Here is a 21,498-nt window from a genome sequence, read left to right as displayed (position 1 = left end):
TTATTTAGCCGCGGATATTTAGGATCTTAATTTCATTCTAATAAAAGACTCATTCGTACACTGAAAGTGATTTTTGAGCCATATTTTGTGATTGATTCAACTCTCACCTCTCCAAATTAGTGAACGATTCAAGTTCCAAATGTATCACTACAGAGTCATCAGTCCACTTATTATCTTGATGTCACATCACTAAGGTATGAAACTTGTCTGCCACCTAGACGCCGCAGTTTGAAAGGTGGAGTGGAAACAGTCAAGCCAAACCCGAGTCCCGCAAGATGAGCCAGAATGGACGTGGATCCCACAACCTTCCGTTCCCCACTCATGAAGACAACCCATTGTCCCCAGGATACTCGGAACCTCTTTGTGTAAGTGTCTGCTTCACTCTCAAACATCAATATTTGTACGGATATGAATTATGTTGGAAGTATGTTTGTTTAACGTCAGCAAAGAAAACTCACTTAACGTTGTTTTTTTGTTTTTTTTTAACAAAGTTAATAATTAAGCAAGGTCTAGAGTCCTGTTCCTGTCACAAAACCTCAGGCAATAAACTTCAAGGCTGACCAAAATAAAAAAGGAAACACATAACATTGGAATTTCCTCCTTAAATGACGAGGCCCTGCAATGATTATTGAGCAGCAGGAGTGAAAAGATTCCTTATTAACCTTGCACACTTTAGAAATAATGAAGCATACCAGGACTTTTGATGACACTCCCTTGAGAGAAAAGTCTTCTGCTGGACCAATTAGCTTTAATTGGCGAGAGCTCACTGCCTGCAAGACTTGTTGTTTTCGCAGCCCCTGACCTGCTAACCCCTAATTAAAATGATGGAGATCTTCTTGTCCCCATCATTGTCAGAGTGGCTTGATGTAAAGCGGTTTCTTTTTACAAGTACAACCTCAAAAATGTTTTGCTTTGCAAGTACTTTTGGCGTAGGAATGAAAGAGTAGTTCAGCAAAGGAATATATAATAGAATTCAGGTTGAGCAAATATTTGTTTGATTATTTCATACATATTTCAATTTAAAATCAAAACGTGGTACTCCTAAGTGCCGACCAAATTCAGTCTGTGTTGCCCTTGTATCGATTTACATAAAAGCAAATAGTGCCATATTTTGGTACTTTCTTGCATGTGGTGACGTCACGTCCAGTTTCAGACTTTGCACGGGCTCAAGCACTTTGCGAGTAAACAAGCAGTCAAGCACTCAAGGTAATGTTACAAATGTCTGTGCCAACAAAGCAGGAAGAAGGCACTCAAAAACACAATAAGTCTCCACTTTTCAAAATGCGTTACCTCGATGCTAACTTACATTGGATTGATCAAAGACATGCTACCGATTAGCATTAGCGATTTTAAATGACAATTTCAACACCTACAAATTTGGTCATGAAAACTACAACTAAGATGTCGGTTACAATTTAACAGCTGGCGTGTAATAAATTCAGTACTTACTCGGGGTGTGGGAAAAAATCGATTCGAATTCGAATCGCGATTCTCACGTTGTGCGATTCAGAATCGATTCTTTTTTTTTTTTAAATCGATTTTTGTATTTTATTTTTTTTAATTTAAATTTTTTTATTTTTAATTAATCAATCCAACAAAACAATACACAGCAATACCATAACAATGCAATCCAATTCCAAAACCAAATCCGACCCAGCAACACTCAGAACTGCAATAAACAGAGCAATTGAGAGGAGACACAAACACGACACAGAACAAACAAAAAGTAGTAAAACAAAAATGAATATTATCAACAACAGTATCAATATTAGTTACAATTTCAACATAGCAGTGATTAAAAATCCCTCATTGACATTATCATTAGACATTTATAAAAAAAAATTAAAAAAAAGAACAATAGTGTCACAGTGGCTTACACTTGCATCGCATCTCATAAGCTTGACAACACACTGTGTCCAATATTTTCACAAAGATAAAATAAGTCATATTTTTGGTTCATTTAATAGTTAAAACAAATTTACATTATTGCAATCAGTTGATAAAACATTGTCCTTTACAATTATAAAAGCTTTTTACAAAAATCTACTACTCTGCTTGCATGTCAGCACACTGGGGTAGATCCTGCTGAAATCCTATGTATTGAATGAATAGAGAATCGGGAAAAAAAATCGTTTTTGAATCGAGAATCGTGTTGAATTGAAAAAAAAAATCGATTTGGAATCGAATCGTGACCCCAAGAATCGATATTGAATTGAATCGTGGGACACCCAAAGATTCACAGCTAGTACTTACAGTATAAATAAACACTTTCTCGGTCTCAACTAAAGACAAAATTGGCACATTCAACTTAATGGCAAAGACTACATCCTGACACGGCAACATGCCGTAGCAATGCACTACTGCCATCTAATGTCTTGGAATCGCAACTGCATGCAAAGTCTACTTGCAAATGAGACACAGACGTGTAAGAAAACAAGCTATAACTGGACAGCACAGGTTTCACAATTGTTAAATGTTTAATCGAAAATATATTTTTATTTAACGATTAACATTTATTAACACATTTGAACACACACAGAAGCACTGAAAATTGGTACCGTTGAGTACAGGTATAGATTCCGAGGTATCAGGGATTGGTACAGTATCGATTCAAATGTGAAAGGTACCCATCCTTACAGACTACAACCAAATATGTCCTGCTTTTTGTCAACAGTACACCTCCAGCCGTCCCTCCTCCACCGAGACCGCCCGCCTGGGAAGCAGGACAAACAGCGTATCTTCCCACAACAAACCCGAACGTGACTCCCGACCTTTCCCGCTGCGCTACTCGTCCCCCCAGCGCGGCTCCTACCTCCAGTCTGCAGAGGTCTCGGCGGGCATGCCGCAGCTGTACAGCACGCCCTACTCAAGCACGCATCGGCTGGACAAAGGCCCGCTTGTGAAGGTAAAACGTCAGCCCGGCGTCTAAACGTGATAAGTGCATGATTCCCCTTGAGACCGGTCGGACTCATCTTACATGTCTTTATAAATACACAGTCAGCAGAAAGCTGAGCAGGGTCTTGATAATGACAGTAGCTGCAACATGACAATAGATACACAAGCAGGAAACATATACCTGACACTTTGCACTACTTGATTTACGGAAACTCTTATTATATATTTAATACAGAGCACACATCTCGGAATCATTCCAGTGTTGTGTGTGTGGAGTGATTTTTTGCTCACTTATGTATGTTTTATTCATTGGTCAATGGGGCACTCATGATTGAGGCCTGTGAACTCTGCCTAGCAACATGCCATATGTGCCCTGTTTTATGGGTGATGTTGCACCTACTAATTAAAAACATGTGCAAGTGGTTGGTACACCACTGCGTTTTTAAGGATATGCTTGTATTAATATGCCACCATTTTTACATCCAACACACATCTGATGGTGGATAGTTGTAACACCGGCACTTATCTGCCATTAGTTTAATACCCCGCTCTGTACTGTGACCTTAAATCTTAATTTGGATTGATGTGAGCCCTCAGAGGGTGAAATAGAACAATAAACTAACTTTTGAGTTTGTTGTGTGATCAGTCAAACAGCTGGAACACCTCTCAGACGTCTCTCGGCTACCACATGAACGGCCCGCAAAGATACTCGGACATGTGCGCTCCAAGACAGCCCTTGTCGCCGCTCTACGATGAGCCCTGCAGCCCTGAAATAGATGCCTTTGAGGACGTTGTGCCAATGGTAAGTTGTGCCAATGATATACCGCGCCCATTGGGTCAGTTTACAGCAGTTCAGTTCGGTTTCTTCTACTCAGACAATATTTTGGTATAATAGAATGTAATATTCACCTATTTTTTTTTTAAGGTAAACCGTATATTTAAGTTAGAATATTCCATCTATTATACCGAAATCTTGTCTGACAGGAAGAAACTGAAAAGCATATTGACAAGAAGACATATTAAACCTTCAGCTACCTACAGATCAGTTAATTTGTGGGTCTTTGCTAAGTACAAAAATTAACCTGAAATGTTTTAATGAAAGAAGCAGCTGTTTTAAATGTGTCCACTAGATGTCGCAATAGCAATCCTTTGTATCTTTGTAGATGATGCTACATATGTACAAAATAAACCACATGATGTTAGTACATTAGTCAAGGAAAATGATCAAACTACATAATTAACAGTGTAATTAGATTTTGGTATTATTTTTTTTTACTTGATAGATTGAAGTTGAACACCAATGAGTTGACTGATGAACATTATCACATAATTCATTCAGAAAATATAAATAACGACAAATAAAGATAGAATACTATTAACTGCAACATGTTAGTGTAAAAAAAAAAACAACAACATTGTGATTTGTACAATTTCAGAATGTGCTTGTTCTATTTTTAAACAAAGAAAATAATCTAAAGTTGTCTTTATTTTTAAGTTATCGTGCCGTGATTTTACTAGTTCGGCCCACGTGGGAGTAGATTTTTCTTCATGTGGCCCCTGATCTAAAATGAGTTTGACACCCCTGGTTTAACACGAGCATCCAACATTATAACACCATTTAAAAGTCAAAAAGGAGGACAATCATTGTAAGCCCCCCTTTAAACTCTCTTTATGTTTTCAGTAAATAATGCTCAAACTTTGTTGACAAATTCAATTTGGTGCTGCTCAAATGACCATAAATTAAGTCATTCTCGATGAGATTTGCATTTGTACAGTTGAATCTGTGTGATCAGATAAGTTCAAGATCAGAAGTCATAATCCTTTATCTATCAACAGGAGAGCTGGCCTGAGCCTACTCCTCTGTTCCATCACCAGCAGGGGCCTTGGCTTCCAACCACGAACTTCCAGCTGCGCACCCCTCCAATGGGCAGACACAGCAGGAGAAACCTGATGCAGGCCAACTCCCAGGTACAGGCTCTGGGCTCGGACATGGGGACCCAAGCTGACCAAAGAGCCGAGGCCGTGTCGAGGCTCAAGCTGTTGGCCGCGCCCTCAAAAGGACAAGAGCAGGTGAGAAGCAGACCGTCGCTCATCTCTCAGGGCACTCTGGTTTCTGGAATGCCGCGGTACGACATGCACGGGTGACTTTGTATGTATCGGATCCACATGTGTTACACGATCGGGTGCTGTGGATGTTGAGTGAAGATGAGAATACTTGTTAGTGTTGATCACGGGAAGTGACGGATTTGTGTGTTTTCACGTATGTCCACAGGCACACCTCGGCTCCAACTTTGTGATCAAAACGTCTCATCTGTTGAACAATTACTCACCAGGTAAGGGCGAGGCGAGGAAACACTGCTCTGTTAATCTATGACATGTGCGAATACTGTAGCTCCAGATCGATATAAGTAAGACTTCCGATACGATATTGATATTGGAGCCTTGAGTATTGGTGGATACCAAAATTAATCTGATACGATATCAGTATGAATCCTGCACTATACATACTCTTATTTTGAAGGGTGGAATGTTATAAAAGGCTTGATCAACTGAAATTACACAGAGAACAATTGTAGGTATGTAAATAAATGATAAATGGGTTATACTTTTATAGCGCTTTTCTACCTTCAAGGTACTCAAAGCGCTTTGACAGTATTTCCACATTCACCCATTCACACACACATTCACACACTGATGGCGGGAGCTGCCATGCAAGGCGCTAACCAGCAGCCATCAGGAGCAAGGGTGAAGTGTCTTGCTCAAGGACACAACGGACGTGACTAGGATGGTAGAAGGTGGGGATTGAACCCCAGTAACCAGCAACCCTCCGATTGCTGGCACGGCCACTCTACCAACTTTGCCATGTAACACACTAATCAATTAAGGACACTAATTACATGTATCTAGCTTGTCTGCTATTGTGTGCTTTGCTGTTGTGTAGCTGCTTTTTAAATTACAAGGAAAGATCAAACTTGTGTGCACATTGGAGGACATTTATCTGGTAAATGGGGGCGGCATGGCATAGTGGGTAGAGCAACCGTGCCAGAAACCTGAGGGTTGCAGGTTCGCTCCCCGCCTCTTACCATCCAAAAATCGCTGCCGTTGTGTCCTTGGGCACTTCACCCTTTGCCCCCGGTGCCACTCACACCGGTAAATTGAATGATGAATGATAGGTGGTGGTCGGAGGGGCCGTTGGCGCAAATTGCAGCCACGCTTCCGTCAGTCTACCCCAGGGCAGCTGTGGCTATGAAAGTAGCTTACCACCACCAGGTGTGAATGAATGATGGGGTCTACATGTAAAGCGACTTTGGGTACTTAAAAAAGCGCTATATAAATCCCAGGTATATATAAATGGCTGTCCAGCTTTGCACAAGTAAACTTGCTGCATGACTGCTTGTATCGTAGATTTTAAATAGGGGTGTAACGCTAACCGGTATAATGATGAACTGTGACGGTTAGTAGTACCATTTTAAATTAAAAATGATCATAAAATTGATAAGACTTTAATAAACTCACAGACCGGGGATACTGCTCATTTCCTGAAGAATCATGCTCGCGCTAGCTCATTAGCTAGCATAAATGCTAACACGAAACATTAATATATTTACCTCTTAAGAAATGCAATTCCCCAATCTAAATTTATATAAACACATTACCCCTGTTGGCACGTCTTTAAGGGGGCGTGACTTCGAGTGTCTGCGGCCGCAACTGGAAGTACTTGACACTCAAGGAATATGACAACAGGAAGTGAACTCACGTGACAGAAGTAATGCACCCACACATATTTTTTTTATTTATGACAAAAAAAAACCCCACTAAAACCCTCACAAATAAAAAGAAAATACAATTTTTTAAACACTGAAATAAAAAAATAATATGGCTCTTAAGAAGCCAGAACAATATTGAATATTTCCTCTGCTAATGAAGGAACATTTGGTGTCAATGTATTTTATTAAATGTTTTAAATAAAAACTTGGTTTAAAGACTTCAGCTTGTGTATAAGTAATTTTTGATCACATTCAATAATACCTAGATCAGTGGTTCTTAACCTGGGTTCGATCGAACCCTAGAGGTTCGGTGAGTCGGGCTCAGGGGTTCGGCGGAGGTCAAAACACACCCGACTCATCGTGTAAATAAAAACTTCTTTATATCGGCGTATTACAGAAACGGCAACAGCAGAAGTCAGACTGATTTTCAGGTGTGTAATTTGTTGTGAGTTTATGCACTGTGTTGGTTTTGTTGTTTGAACAAAGTGATGTTCATGCACGGTTCATTTTGTGCACCAGTAAAAAAACATGGTAACACTTTAGTATGGGGAACATCCATCCATCCATCCATTTTCTACCGCTTATTCCCTTTGGGGCCGCGGGGGGCGCTGAAGCCTATCTCAGCTACAATCGGGCGGAAGGCGGGGTACACCCTGGACAAGTCGCCACCTCATCGCAGGGCCAACACAGATAGACAGACAACATTCACACTCACATTCACACACTAGGGCCAATTTAGTGTTGCCAATCAACCTATCCCCAGGTGCATGTCTTTGGAGGTGGGAGGAAGCCGGAGTACCCGGAGGGAACCCACGCAGTCACGGGGAGAACATGCAAACTCCACACAGAAAGATCCCGAGCCCGGGATTGAACCCAAGACTACTCAGGACCTTCGTATTGTGAGGCAGATGCACTAACCCCTCTCCCACCGTGCTGCCCTATGGGGAACATATTCACCATTAATTAGTTGTTTATTAACATGCACATTAGTAACATATTGGCTCTTAACTAGTCATTATTAAGTACTTATTAATGCCTTATTCGGCATGGCTTTATTATAACCTAACCCCCTAACCCTGGCCCTAACCGTCTAACCAAATAACTCTAAATTAAGTCTTTGTTACTTAGATTATGTTCCCCTAGTGTCCAAAAAACTCTAAATTAAGTCTTTGTTACTTAGAATATGTTCCCCATACTAAAGTGTTACCAAAAATATATAACTTTGTCTTGAATTTGAGAAAAAACATTTTATTTTTCACTAAAGAAGGGTTCGGTGAATGCGCATATGAAACTGGTGGGGTTCGGTACCTCCAACAAGGTTAAGAACCACTGACCTAGATATTATCTAGGTCAGGGGTCGGGAACCTTTTTGGCTGAGAGAGCCATGAAAGCCAAATATTTTAAAATGTATTTCCGTGAGAGCCATATAATATTTTTGTAACACTGAATACACCTAAATGCGTGCATTTTTAATTAAGACCAACATTTTTAGAGTATAATAAGTCTCTTATTCTTTTTAATAACACTGTTATTCTGAAGCTAACCAATAATAAATAAAATACTTCAATGCTTCAAAACGGATGAATGGATTAAAATGCATGAGAATGTTTTATATTTTAAACGGTTTTTTTAACACTGTGATTACCAGCGGAATTATTAATTACTTATCGTGTTAAGCAATGTCAGCTAAGATTGATCTGAGAGCCAGATGCTGTCATCAAAAGAGCCACATCTGGCTTCGAGAGCCATAGGTTCCCTACCCCTGATCTAGGTATTATTGGGCGGTGCGTTTCCCACCTAGGCCTTCAGTGATGTCCGACTTCAAAGATGACCTCTCAAAATACCACCATTGATGTAACCACATGACCATTGCTGGAGAAATACTATACAGGAATACATTTACGTACTACTGAGCATTGCACCACATCAACAGTATACAAAAGGGGTTATTTTCTGGTGCATTTCAAAATCAATTGAAACGCATCAGCAATAAAAACATATCTTACGCAGTACAGTCAGAATTAAAATGTCAAAAAACATTAAAAGTGAAGAAATAAAATATTTGAACTCACAATTAGTATCGCCTATTCGACGCCGTTCCCCATTTCATCGGCAGAACAGCTGAGCTGACAGCGTCTCACAAGATGTAGTTTCTCTTCTCTTCAAATATTCTCTTGAAAATGGCCTTGCAATATATATCTGCCACCTAATTAACGTATTGTTCTCCTTCTCGGTCTGGATACGGCGCAACACTTCCCGCTTCCTGCTAAATTGAAACTTGTGATTGGATACTTACTTTGGAGTGTCCAATCACAGTCTCGTTATCACCAGGCTACCTAGAGAGGCTACTGTCAACAACGTGTGATCTGATTGGCTATCGCAACTGTCTATCACTGTATGTCCCCGTTCACTTGCAGTGCAAGGCCTCTGGCAGATTTCGTACAGCATAGCAACAGAAGCTAGCTGAATTCTGATTGGATACAAACTAAAACTAAACACAACAGCACTGGAAGGAGCATAATATGACATGAAGAGAATATGAATATTTTTAGATATTTAGGGAAAGTAAATACAAAAATAATTTTTTTTTTTTAATTATGATCATGATTTCTGGTTATGTTAGGTCAGCAGAGAAGGCCTTGCTGGCCATGACGGCACACCACTGATATATAATAAAAATAATAATAACTTAGACTTAGGCAAACTTTATTGATCCATAAGGGAAATTGTTCCACACAGTAGCTCAGTTTCAAAGGATGGAAAGGATAATGCAGATATTAAGTAGTCTAAAAATGTACCACAGTAGCAATATAAAATATAACATATACATTATATTTACATATTATATATACAGTATATAATATATACAGATATATTATATTATTATATTATATTATATTTTTAAATAAATATAATATAATATAGATAGATAATACAAACCCCGTTTCCATATGAGTTAGGAAATTGTGTTAGATGTAAATATAAACGGAATACAATGATTTGCAAATCCTTTTCAACCCATATTCAATTGAATGCACAACAAAGACAAGATATTTGATGTTCAAACTCATAAACTTTATTTTTTATTTTTGCAAATAATAATTAACTTAGAATTTCATGGCTGCAACACATGCCAAAGTAGTTGGGAAAGGGCATGTTCACCACTGTGTTACATGGCCTTTCTTTTTAACAACACTCAGTAAATATTTGGGAACTGAGGAGACACATTTTTTTAAGCTTCTCAGGTGGAATTCTTTCCCATTCTTGCTTGATGTACAGCTTAAGTTGTTCAACAGTCCGGGGGTCTCCGTTGTGGTATTTTAGGCTTCATAATGCGCCACACATTTTCAATGGGAGACAGGTCTGGACTACAGGCAGGCCAGTCTAGTACCCGCACTCTTTTACTATGAAGCCACGTTGATGTAACACGTGGCTTGGCATTGTCTTGCTGAAATAAGCAGGGGCTTCCATGGTAACGTTGCTTGGATGGCAACATATGTTGCTCCAAAACCTGTATGTACCTTTCAGCATTAATGGCGCCTTCAGATTTGTAAGTTACCCATGTCTTGCGCACCAATACACCCCATACCATCACAGATGCTGTCTTTTTAACTTTGCGCCTATAACAATCCGGATGGTTCTTTTCCTCTTTGGTCCAGAGGACACGACGTCCACAGTTTCCAAAAACAATTTGAAATGTGGACTCGTCAGACCACAGAACACTTTTCTACTTTGTATCAGTCCATCTTAGATGAGCTCAGGCCCAGCGAAGCCGACTGCGTTTCTGGGTGTTGTTGATAAACGGTTTTCGCCTTGCATAGGAGAGCTTTAACTTGCACTTACAGATGTAGCGACCAACTGTAGTTACTGACAGTGGGTTTCGGAAGTGTTCCTGAGCCCATGTGGTGATATCCTTTACACACTGATGTCGCTTGTTGATGCAGTACAGCCTGAGGGATCGAAGGTCACGGGCTTAGCTGCTTACGTGCAGTGATTTCTCCAGATTCTCTGAACCCTTTGATGATATTACGGACCGCAGATGGTGAAATCCCTAAATTCCTTGCAATAGCTGGTTGAGAAAGGTTTTTCTTAAACTGTTAAACAATTTGCTCATGCATTTGTTGACAAAGTGGTGACCCTCGCCCCATCCTTGTTTGTGAATGACTGAGCATTTCATGGAATCTACTTTTATACCCAATCATGGCACCCACCTGTTCCCAATTTGCCTGTTCACCTGTGGGATGTTCCAAATAAGTGTTTGATGAGCATTCCTCAACTTTATCAGTATTTATTGCCACCTTTCCCAACTTCTTTGTCACGTGTTGCTGGCATCAAATTCTAAAGTTAATGACTATTTGCAAAAAAAAAATGTTTATCAGTTTGAACATCAAATATATTGTCTTTGTAGCATATTCAACTGAATTTGGGTTGGAAATGATTTGCAAATCATTGTATTCCGTTTATATTTACATCTAACACAATTTCCCAACTAATATGGAAACGGGGTTTGTAATAACACTGATACTTCTGGTCACAATAACTGTGTTACATCCTTAATTTTTAATGCACACCCAAAGCAAATCCGATAGATATATTTTTGTTAGATATTGGACCGATAACATTGGATCAGGACACCCCCAATAACTACAAAGAAGTCAAACACGTGAGACAAACTACAACAAAGATTCTGATGCAGCATGCCTTCTCTCGGGTTCAACATCACAAATGTTCAGCCGGTTTAATAGACAAATAATCGTAGAAAGTCTGCACAGAAGAGTGGAAGCTGTACTAACTTCTATTTTTCCCATTCACTTTTGTCTATTTGACTCCATTAAACATGCGTAGAGGAGCTCCAATTGGACAAAGTGCGCATACTGAGTCGTGATGTCAACTTACGTGCCACTGCATTTCTATTTGGTTAAGACACTGCAATGAGCACATGCCACGAGCAAGCGGCTGCATGTTTCTATGCCGCACGGAATGAGCAGAAACACCTCCATACACAATATGGGAGTTCTGTTTCTAAAACCGTAGTGCTTGAATATATTATAAAACGTCTGTCCTTTGTCGCCCTTGACAGATTTTCATTCATACCTCAAACCCATAGAGCCAGACGACCAGGAAATAGACTATGACAACATTTGGGAGTACGATCGCAATACCCCGATGATTCAGTCGACGTCTGGAATTCCCACACACTGGACCGGATTACACGGCGGGGCCAGAGGCCTTGGTGCCATGGCGACCCAGCAGAGATGGTCATAAAACACAACAAAAAAGCCGGCACTCGCCTGGGCGTGTGCAAACAACGGATCTTTATCTGAGGGATCATAAAAGTCAACTGGTGCAGATTGTGCTGGCCAATACGCGTACAGTAGAGTCAGAAGTTTGTACGTGTCAGCAGGCAGAGGAACGACATGGAAGAAAAAGTCTTTGAAAAGTCCAAAGCAGACTTCACCTGTTAAATGTGATGGAGCATACTTTACTTTAATGTTATTTTTATATTGCATTTACAGCATTGCTATTTCTTTTTGTTTGAGTTAAAACTATCAAAAACATTCCATCAGGGCTTGTTTATTAAGGAACGTATTGTATATATTTTGTAAAAAGTGTACATTTTATTTTGTTTTATGCAACCCTGTCTTTGACTAACAGGTGACCACAGTAAAGGTGGTCATAGCACTACTGCTTCTTTCTGATACCTACTGCTTCTTTCTGATACCTGTGCGCCTTCTTGATTAATATTTGTTTGACGTGTTTATTTATATCGAAAAAATAAAACTGGTAAAGTAAGCCGACACATTTTTTTGTCTCTTATGGTCACCACACTTGTAATGTGAGTCAGTACAAGAGCTGCATCGAAATATTTGCAAAGTATTTGTATATAGTAGTATAGTATTTGTAATATTTAGAGCAGGGCTGTCAAACTCATTTTAAATCGTGGGCCACATGGAGAAAAATCTACTCCTAAGTAGGCCGAACTGGTAAAATCACGGCACGATAACTTAAAAATAAAGACAACTTCAGATTGTTTTCTTTGATTAAAAATAGAACAAGCACCTTCTGAAAATATACAAACAATAATGTTTTTATTTTTTTTACACTTACACGATGCGGTTAATAGTATTCTATCTTTATTTGTCGTTTTTATACTTTCTCAATAAATTATGTGATAATGTTCATCAGTCAACTCATTGGTGTTAATTTTCAATCTATCAAGATGAAAAAATAATATAAAAATCAAATTACAGGACGTTATTTATGTAGTTTGCTCATTTTCTTCGACTGGTGCACTAACATCATGTGGTCTTTTTTTTTTTTTTTACATATGTAGCAAAGATACAAATAATCTACAAAGATACAAATAATTGCTATTGCGACATCTAGTGGACACATTTAGAACAGCAGTTTCTTTCATTCAAAAATTTTGGCTCATTTTTGTACTAAGCAAACTCATCCTGCGGGCCGGATGAAACCTTTTTGCGGCCGCGGGCCGATGTTTGACACCCCTGGTTTAGAGTATTCATGTTTAGTCAGAGAGGTATATTGTAACATTGTAGTTTGCAGCGGTGCAGAACCACATTGCATCACACTGCAATTGTGCAGGGCCACCAAATAAGGCCTAAATATGGAACCAAAAGGTTGTTCTAAGAATATGTATTGTTTACAAAACCCTACATTTGTCTAGGCTCACCAGTGTCACCTACTGGAATGACAATTTTCTCAATTTAGTTGTGAATAGTACTACAGATCATCATCATATTAAAAGGTGAAGTACTGTATCTGCAAGTAGGGTTTTTTCAGCTTAGTTTTATCAGAGTTTTATGAGGTTATGCTGCCCTCTAGTGTTAATTAGCAGAAACAACGCAACATTGACTTTACAATTTATTAACCCCCCAAGCACTGGCACACACAATAAAACACATGAAACAAAAACTTTTACATCAATTTTAAATCACAAGAATACAATTTTTTCCAGATTATTTCCAGTCATTAAAGTAATTACTGAATAACCCACATTAATTGGAAACTTAGTAAGGGAAATAAATAGAACTAAAGTGTCTCCAGTACATCCAAGACTTTAACACATACAAAAAAACTAATGTGAATAAAAATACATTAATTTGGTCATTCAAAGCAGTCTTCAACAAAAATCATGATCATTTACAGATGTGCAAATGAGCATAGATTTTCTTAACCTAATCCTAAATGTAGTGCCAAGTCATTTAGAGATATCAAGACCCATTGAGGGCGGTAAGACACTTTTGTTATGAGTGGCTGCCACCTCCACTTTGGCAAACTTCCGCAGGTATCGAATGGCAGACAGAGCACTTATGTTGGCCAGCAGAACTGTGTGGGGGAAAAAAAGTGAGTCATCAGCACACTATTGAAATGTTGTACGAGTTCGGGGGTCGGCAACCCGCGACTCTAGTGCCACATGCGGCTCTTTAGCGCCGGCCTAGTGGCTCTATGGAGCTTTTTCAAAAATGTATGACGAATGGAAAAAGATGAGGGAAAAAATATATATATATATTTTTAATATGGTTTCTGTAGGAGGACAGACATGACACAAACCTTCCTAATTGTTAGAAATCCCACTGTTTATATTAAACATGCTTCAGTGTAGGGCTGGGCGATATATCGAATATGCTTGATATATCGTGAGTTTGTCTCTGTGCGATATAGAAAATGACTAATTCGTGAGTATTCGAGTATACGTTCTCACGCAGTTGCTATTAGCTGCGGGCATGACACTGCAGGCTTTTCTCACTCTTTCTTGTCTCTCCTTCTCACAGAGACATAAAACAAGCGCACCTTGTTACATACGTCACATACTGTCGTGCTTGCAACGTCATACACCCTCGCCGAGCAGAGAGGTGGCGGCATGGGTAAAGTTAGGTGTGGCAGGTAGTGCAAGCGGAGCGGTGCGAGTGGTAATACGAGAGAGAAAAGGTGCCAATCTGGTAACAAATGGAGGAAGAAGAATTCATTCCCAAGAAAAACAACAGGGGGTCCATCGTCTGGCGGTGGTTTGGCTCCAAGCGGGAAGATGTTGAACAGACAACCTTAATATGTCAAGTATGCGGCAAAAGTGTTGCTACAAAAAGTAACAGCACTACTAATTTGTAGCATCATTTGAAAAGTCACCCGCTTGAGAATAAGGAGTGCTTGAAACTCCGCATGTCAACATCTCCGGCCGGTGCCACACCCAACAAAATGCCGAAGCAACCAGCACTGACCCAATTGAGCCTGGCGTCTTCCATTTCCAGATCAACACCGTATGAAAAAAATAGTCAACAACAGTAGGAGATAAAGTCTGCAGTAACTTACCACATAGCGAAGGTCATACACTATTTGATTTCCTGTTATGCAGCTCATTTTTATTTGACAGTTATTGAAATATCTTGTATGACATCATGCACAAAAGTGCACTTTATTTGTTTTAAACTATTGTAGTGGCGTTCTGTACAAAAAGTGCACGTTAATTTATTGTTGTTTTGATATGTCATCTTGGTGACATCATGCACAAAAGTGCACTAATAGCTTGTTTTAAAATGTCTCTGACAATCTTGCACTTTCTGTTTTGGAAATGACATGAATGTTTGTGCCACTGCTTAATAACTGTTTAATAAATGCAGTTTTGGTAAATTGACTTAGGTGGCGACTTGTCCAGGGTGTACCCCGCCTTCCGCCCGTTTGTAGCTGAGATAGGCTCCAGCGCCCCCCGCGACCCCGAAGGGAATAAGCGGTAGAAAATGGATGGATGGATGGATGACTTACCGTAGTTGTGATTTCCCTCTCTGCATGAAAGTTTAAAATGAGCATATATTAATGCAGTATGAACAAGAATGTTTTAATGTAGACACATAGAATCATCAAACTGCTGTGATTATATGAACCAAGTGTTAGTTCTATGCTGAGGCAAAATATCGAGATATATATCGTGTATCGTGACATGGCCTAAAAATATCGAGATATTAATGAAAGGCCATATTGCCCAGCCCTACTTCAGTGATTAGAGACCATTTTGCGAGCACCGTTTTGTCCTACTAATTTTGGCGGTCCTTGAACTCACCGTAGTTTGTATACCATGTGCAACTTTCTCCGACTTTCTAAGACATGTTTTATGCCACCCCTTTTTTGTCTCATTTTGTCCACCAAACTTTTATTGTTGTGCGTGAAGGCACAAGGGTGAACTTTGTAGATGTTATTGACTTGTGTGGAGTGCTAATCGGGCATATTTGGTCACTGCATGACTGCAAGCTAGTCGATGCCAACATGCTATTTAGGCTAGCTGTATGTACATATTGCATCATTATGTTTGTAGGTATATTTGAGCTCATTTAATTTCCTTCAAGTCCTCTTAATTCAATTCATATTTACATGTCTCACGGCACATTATCTGTATGTAATATTGGCTGCATTTCTGGTAGATGTTTGTGTGCCTTGTTGTTCCAGACCACAGCAAACATCACCACATCTGCGGTCCCCTCCAAGGTTTCTCATTGTCATCCCATTGGGTTGAGTTTTTTTCTTGCCCTGACGTGGGATCTGAGCCGAGGATGTCGTTGTGGCTTGTGCAGCCCTTTGAGACACTCGTGATTTAGGGTTATATAAGTAAACATTGATTGATTGATTGATTGATTACCCAGCTTGCAAATATTGTGATGAATCCATCAGAAGAAGACAGCCTGCCGTTTCCTTAAACTTGGACACACACATCTAGGGATGATACTTGAAACCGGTTTTCCCGGTTGTTCGATAAGAAAAGAACCGAGACCTCGGACTCGAATCCCTTTTTGAGAACCGGTACCCGTTATCGAGACCACTATAGTAAAGAAAAAGAGTTGGTTCTTTATTCGAATCCCTGGGAACGAATCCCGTCCCGACCAGAAATGCCCCGTGAGACATCCCAAGAAATGACGTCACGTAGCTCAGTCATTAGGCACAGATAGCGAAAGCAGGAAAAACAATGGACCGGAAAAAGCGCTCCAAGGCGTAATAAAGTTCAAAACAAAAGGTATAATCCAATGAATAACTTTACTGAGAGATTTGAGCAGGGTACAAACACATGACGAACACTTTTACGACCAACCGGAAACATAGCAACCAGGCTAGCAACGCACCTCCTTTACGGCAGCTGTCGCAACGTTCTTAAAGCAACCGCAGCACATACATATATATACAACATACATCTCCCTTTTTTAACTTTTGTTTTTCTTTCCTTGTAAACAAAACAAAATCCCACTGTATATGTGTTGTCTGTCTAATTATAAATAATGCAGACGAGGCGTGTTGGCTGAGTTCCTGACGTTTACTTTCACAGCGTGCTCATAACCTCATTCTTAGCTGCCTGCGTGACGACATGCAACACTTTTCGGGGCTACCACGCATGCTCGTCACTGCCGTTGCATGCTGGGTAGTGTAGTTGTCATATTCCCTAGCTCATAACATCACATCTTTCCCCCTATAAAGAAATAATGTTAACTCAATAAAGTGTATTTCTTTTTTAGCTTTAACTTTTCATTTTTTAGCATTGTAACCACATTTGCAAACAACTTTTCTCTTCATAGAATTTTCTATCAATAAAGTAATAAAGTGCAAAAATGTCAAAGCATCATAACAAACAGTTATGTCAAATAGCAGCAGAAGTGCACTTTTTGGAGAGCTGTATTATTTTCAGTTTTGTGCCCAAGAGACTGATTTTATTTAACACTATATTATTATTTATACACCTATAGTGATCACAGAGACAGGTTGTTTTTGTGTTACTGTATATATTTATTTTTCTGAAAAATCCCACTTAATATACTTTGGGTAACAACAGTCAATATTTATTTATTTTTATTTTATTTTTTTAAGGGGGTAACAGTCAATATTTATTTACTTATTAGATTCTATTTACTTCTTATATAATAAAAGTGAGCTTTTGTTAAACCAAATATTGTGTGTTTTTTTCCATATACAACAACCTATCTGGACTCGATAAGAGAATCGATAAGGAATCGGTTCGATAAGAGGATTCGATAATAGGCTCGAACTCGATAATTTCTTATCAAACATCATCCCTACACACATCTATACCTTTGGCCATTCTGAGCCAGTAATTTCCAGGAGTTATCTCACCCTCTGAGAAGCCTCCATTTTACTGATATTTTCCAATGTTGAAAAAATGTGCAAAATGAACATTACATTTCAACATTTTTGTCAACAAAGATTTTCGTCGGCCTGCAACACATAGTCATTTGCGTGGCGAAGTTGGTAGAGTGGCCGTGCCAGCAATCGGAGGGTTGTTGGTTATTGGGGTTCAATCCCCACCTTCTACCATCCTAGTGACGTCCGTTGTGTCCTTGGGCAAGACACTTCACCCCTTGCTCCTGATGGCTGCTGGTTAGCGCCTTGCATGGCAGCTCCCGCCATCAGTGTGTGAATGTGTGTGTGAATGGGTGAATGTGGAAATACTGTCAAAGCGCTTTGAGTACCTTGAAGGTAGAAAAGCGCTATACAAGTATAACCCATTTATCATTTATTTATTTACACCATGTGTTGTCTTCATTATATCACTTATACAAGGCTTTGAATCTTTTGCGGCTCCAGACAGATTTTTAATTTTTTTGTATTTTCGGTCCAATATGGCTTTTTCAACATTTTGGGTTGCCGACCCCTGTACTAGTTAAACAGATAACACTATTATTATTATTGTTAAGGGGGAACATTATCACCAGACCTATGTAAGCGTCAATATATACCTTGATGTTGCAGAAAAAAGACCATATATTTTTTTAACCGATTTCCGAACTCTAAATGGGTGAATTTTGGCGAATTAAACGCCCTTCTATTATTCGCTCTCGGAGCGATGACGTCACAACGTGACGTCACATCGGGAAGCAATCCGCCATTTTCTCAAACACCGAGTCAAATCAGCTCTGTTATTTTCCGTTTTTTCGACTGTTTTCCGTACCTTGGAGACATCATGCCTCGTTGGTGTGTTGTCGGAGGGTGTAACAACACGAACAGGGACGGATTCAAGTTGCACCAGTGGCCCAAAGATGCGAAAGTGGCAAGAAATTGGACGTTTGTTCCGCACACTTTACCGACGAAAGCTATGCTACGACAGAGATGGCAAGAATGTGTGGATATCCTGCGACACTCAAAGCAGATGCATTTCCAACTGGACTGGACAGATCAGCTTTCAGGAAAAGAAAGCGGATGAGGGTATGTCTACAGAATATATTAATTGATGAAAACTGGGCTGTCTGCACTCTCAAAGTGCATGTTGTTGCCAAATGTATTTCATATGCTGTAAACCTAGTTCATAGTTGTTAGTTTCCTTTAATGCCAAACAAACACATACCAATCGTTGGTTAGAAGGCGATCGCCGAATTTGTCCTCGCTTTCTCCCGTGTCGCTGGCTGTTGTGTCGTTTTCGTCGTTTTCGCTTGCATACGGTTCAAACCGATATGGCTCAATAGCTTCAGTTTCTTCTTCAATTTCGTTTTCGCTACCTGCCTCCACACTACAACCATCCGTTTCAATACATGCGTAATCTGTTGAATCGCTTAAACCGCTGAAATCCGAGTCTGAATCCGAGCTAATGTCGCTATACCTTGCCGTTCTAACCGCCATGTTTGTTTGTATTGGCATCACTGTGTGACGTCACAGGAAAATGGACGGGTGTATATAACGATGGTTAAAATCAGGCACTTTGAAGCTTTTTTTAGGGATATTACGTGATGAGTAAAATTTTGAAAAAAACTTCGAAAAATAAAATAAGCCACTGGGAACTGATTTTTAATGGTTTTAACCCTTCTGAAATTGTGATAATGTTCCCCTTTAAATACCACACTGTACATACCCGCCTTCCATGTGTCTCCAACTTGGGGGTTTGCCGTCTTCAGCACCCAGGAAGCAAAAGCAATACAGACCAGACACATGTCTGATTGTCTGAGGGGGAGGACGGACGCATCTGTCCCTGCGAACAAAGTAAAACATCTTCAATTCCAGAATGCAACAGCGCAGAGTGAAGGCCAATGAAAGGTCAGAGTCACCATCGTTGGCTTCAGTACAACAACAGCTGGGCATTACAGCCCTTTAATATGTTGGCACTTCCTACCATGTCATGCTTGACAGACAACGAGAAGTTCTTACATCCACACCACGTCCTGCTAAAGTTCAAAATAACTACAATGGTTTTTAATACAATCCACCACAGTTGGATGTGGGGTCGTTTAGGTAATTTCCTCTGCTCACTTTACCAAATTAGAGCGCCTCCTTCCTGCTTAGAAAGGACACTCGTTAAATTGAATCAGGTTATGACGTCCCAGCTGCTTTATTACTGCTGAAGTATGCTACGTGACTGTGGCAAAAGACTGAAAATCACCGAAAATTGTCTTTAAACTCCAATAGCAAAGACACTTTACTGGCCATTTAACCAAAATTCCAAACTTTAAAAACTGTAATTGCAATAGAACATCAAATTAGTCGCACATTTCTGAATATCCCAAAGTAATTTTTCAAAGGAGTCAATCCTTAATGGTGTCATGCTTGTGGAAATTAGTGGAATTATATTAATAGTGTCACATAGTTGCTGTTGGCGTGGCCCAAGGACGCAGAGACGGCTGATGATGTGCAGGTAAGATGGTCCCTTTAAGTCATGAAGTAACATAAGTAAACAACACATGCACTGTGACAAACAATGAACCAGCAAAGTCAGAAGGAGATTACTGGGCATGAAAAGCTTTCCTGGCAGGTGAGTCTAATCTTCAAGCCGGGACAGGTGGAAACAATCAGCGCTCCAACAGCAAGTCAGAAACGAGGCATGTAAAAGCGCTGACACAGAAACAAACACCAAACACAAAACCAAAAACGGTCACAAAGGATCATGACAAATGATGCATTCTCCATGGAAAGACAACCTCTGCTTGTCTTTCCATGAGTTAAAAAAAAATGGTGTCCACCCGTGTCAGATCAATAAATAGTTCTATCTAGGTCTAGACCAGGGGTCGGCAACCCAAAATGTTGAAAGAGCCACATTGGACCAAAAATACAAAAAAAATATATCTAAAAGCCTTCTATAAGTGATATAATGAAGTCAACACAAGATATAAGTCAAATCAAATCAAATCAACTTTATTTATAAGTGTTTATATTAGCCTACTATCAAAATGACTATGTGTCGCAGGCTGACACAAATCTTCATTGACAGAAATGTTGAAATGTAATATTTATTCTACCCATTTTACAACATTAGTTCAACACAGGCTTCTCAGGGGGTGAAATTACTCCTCTAAATGACTGTCTTAGAATGGCCAAAGGTATAGATGTGCGGGTCCAAGTTAAAGGAAATGGCGGACTGTCTTCTTCGAATGGATTTTTAACAATCTATGCAAGCTGGGTTTGCTGTGGTCTATAAAGGCACATCAACAACTATCAGAAATGCAGGCAATGTTATATACAGATAATGTGTCATGAGAAATGCAGATATAAATTAAATATACAGAGGGCATAGGAAATTAAATGAGCTCAAATATACCCACAAGTGAGGCATAAGGATGCAATATGTACATAAAGCTAGCCTAAACAGCATGTTAGCATGAATTAGCTTGCAGTCATGCACTGACTAAATATGCCTGACTAGCACTCCAACAAGTCAATAACATCAACAAAGTTCACCTTTGTGCATTCACACACAGTATAAAAAGTTTGGTGGACAAAATGAGACAAGGAATTGAGTGGCATAAAATATGTCTTTCTATGGCATCGTTGAAGAAAGTTATACATGTAAACACACTACGGTGAGTTCAAGGACCGCCAAAATTAGTAGGACAAAACGGCG

At 39.6% G+C, this 21,498-nt stretch overlaps 1 protein-coding gene and 1 long non-coding RNA gene across 2 annotated transcripts in view; one reads left to right on the top strand and one right to left on the bottom strand.

Annotated features, from left to right (window-relative positions):
- LOC133617236 (uncharacterized) overlaps window positions 1–8,916 on the bottom strand; it is a 34,432-nt gene extending 25,516 nt beyond the window's left edge. Inside the window, exon 1 of the long non-coding RNA XR_009816961.1 lies at window positions 8,735–8,916. This is a non-coding gene — a long non-coding RNA (uncharacterized lncRNA). The remainder of the gene's footprint in view (window positions 1–8,734) is intronic.
- The window catches only part of plekhn1 (pleckstrin homology domain containing, family N member 1), a 37,966-nt gene extending 25,525 nt beyond the window's left edge, over window positions 1–12,441 (top strand). The window contains exons 11-16 of the mRNA XM_061977043.1: window positions 219–365; window positions 2,675–2,905; window positions 3,542–3,697; window positions 4,732–4,965; window positions 5,168–5,228; window positions 11,743–12,441. Of these exons, the coding sequence (XP_061833027.1) occupies window positions 219–365; window positions 2,675–2,905; window positions 3,542–3,697; window positions 4,732–4,965; window positions 5,168–5,228; window positions 11,743–11,927 (1,014 nt within the window). The 3' untranslated portion in view covers window positions 11,928–12,441. The remainder of the gene's footprint in view (window positions 1–218; window positions 366–2,674; window positions 2,906–3,541; window positions 3,698–4,731; window positions 4,966–5,167; window positions 5,229–11,742) is intronic.
- Window positions 12,442–21,498: the final 9,057 nt, after the last annotated feature.

The sequence above is a fragment of the Nerophis lumbriciformis genome, linkage group LG01 (genome assembly GCF_033978685.3).
Source record: "Nerophis lumbriciformis linkage group LG01, RoL_Nlum_v2.1, whole genome shotgun sequence".
NCBI classification, from domain to species: domain Eukaryota; kingdom Metazoa; phylum Chordata; class Actinopteri; order Syngnathiformes; family Syngnathidae; genus Nerophis; species Nerophis lumbriciformis.
This window is presented reverse-complemented; position numbering and strand designations above follow the sequence as displayed.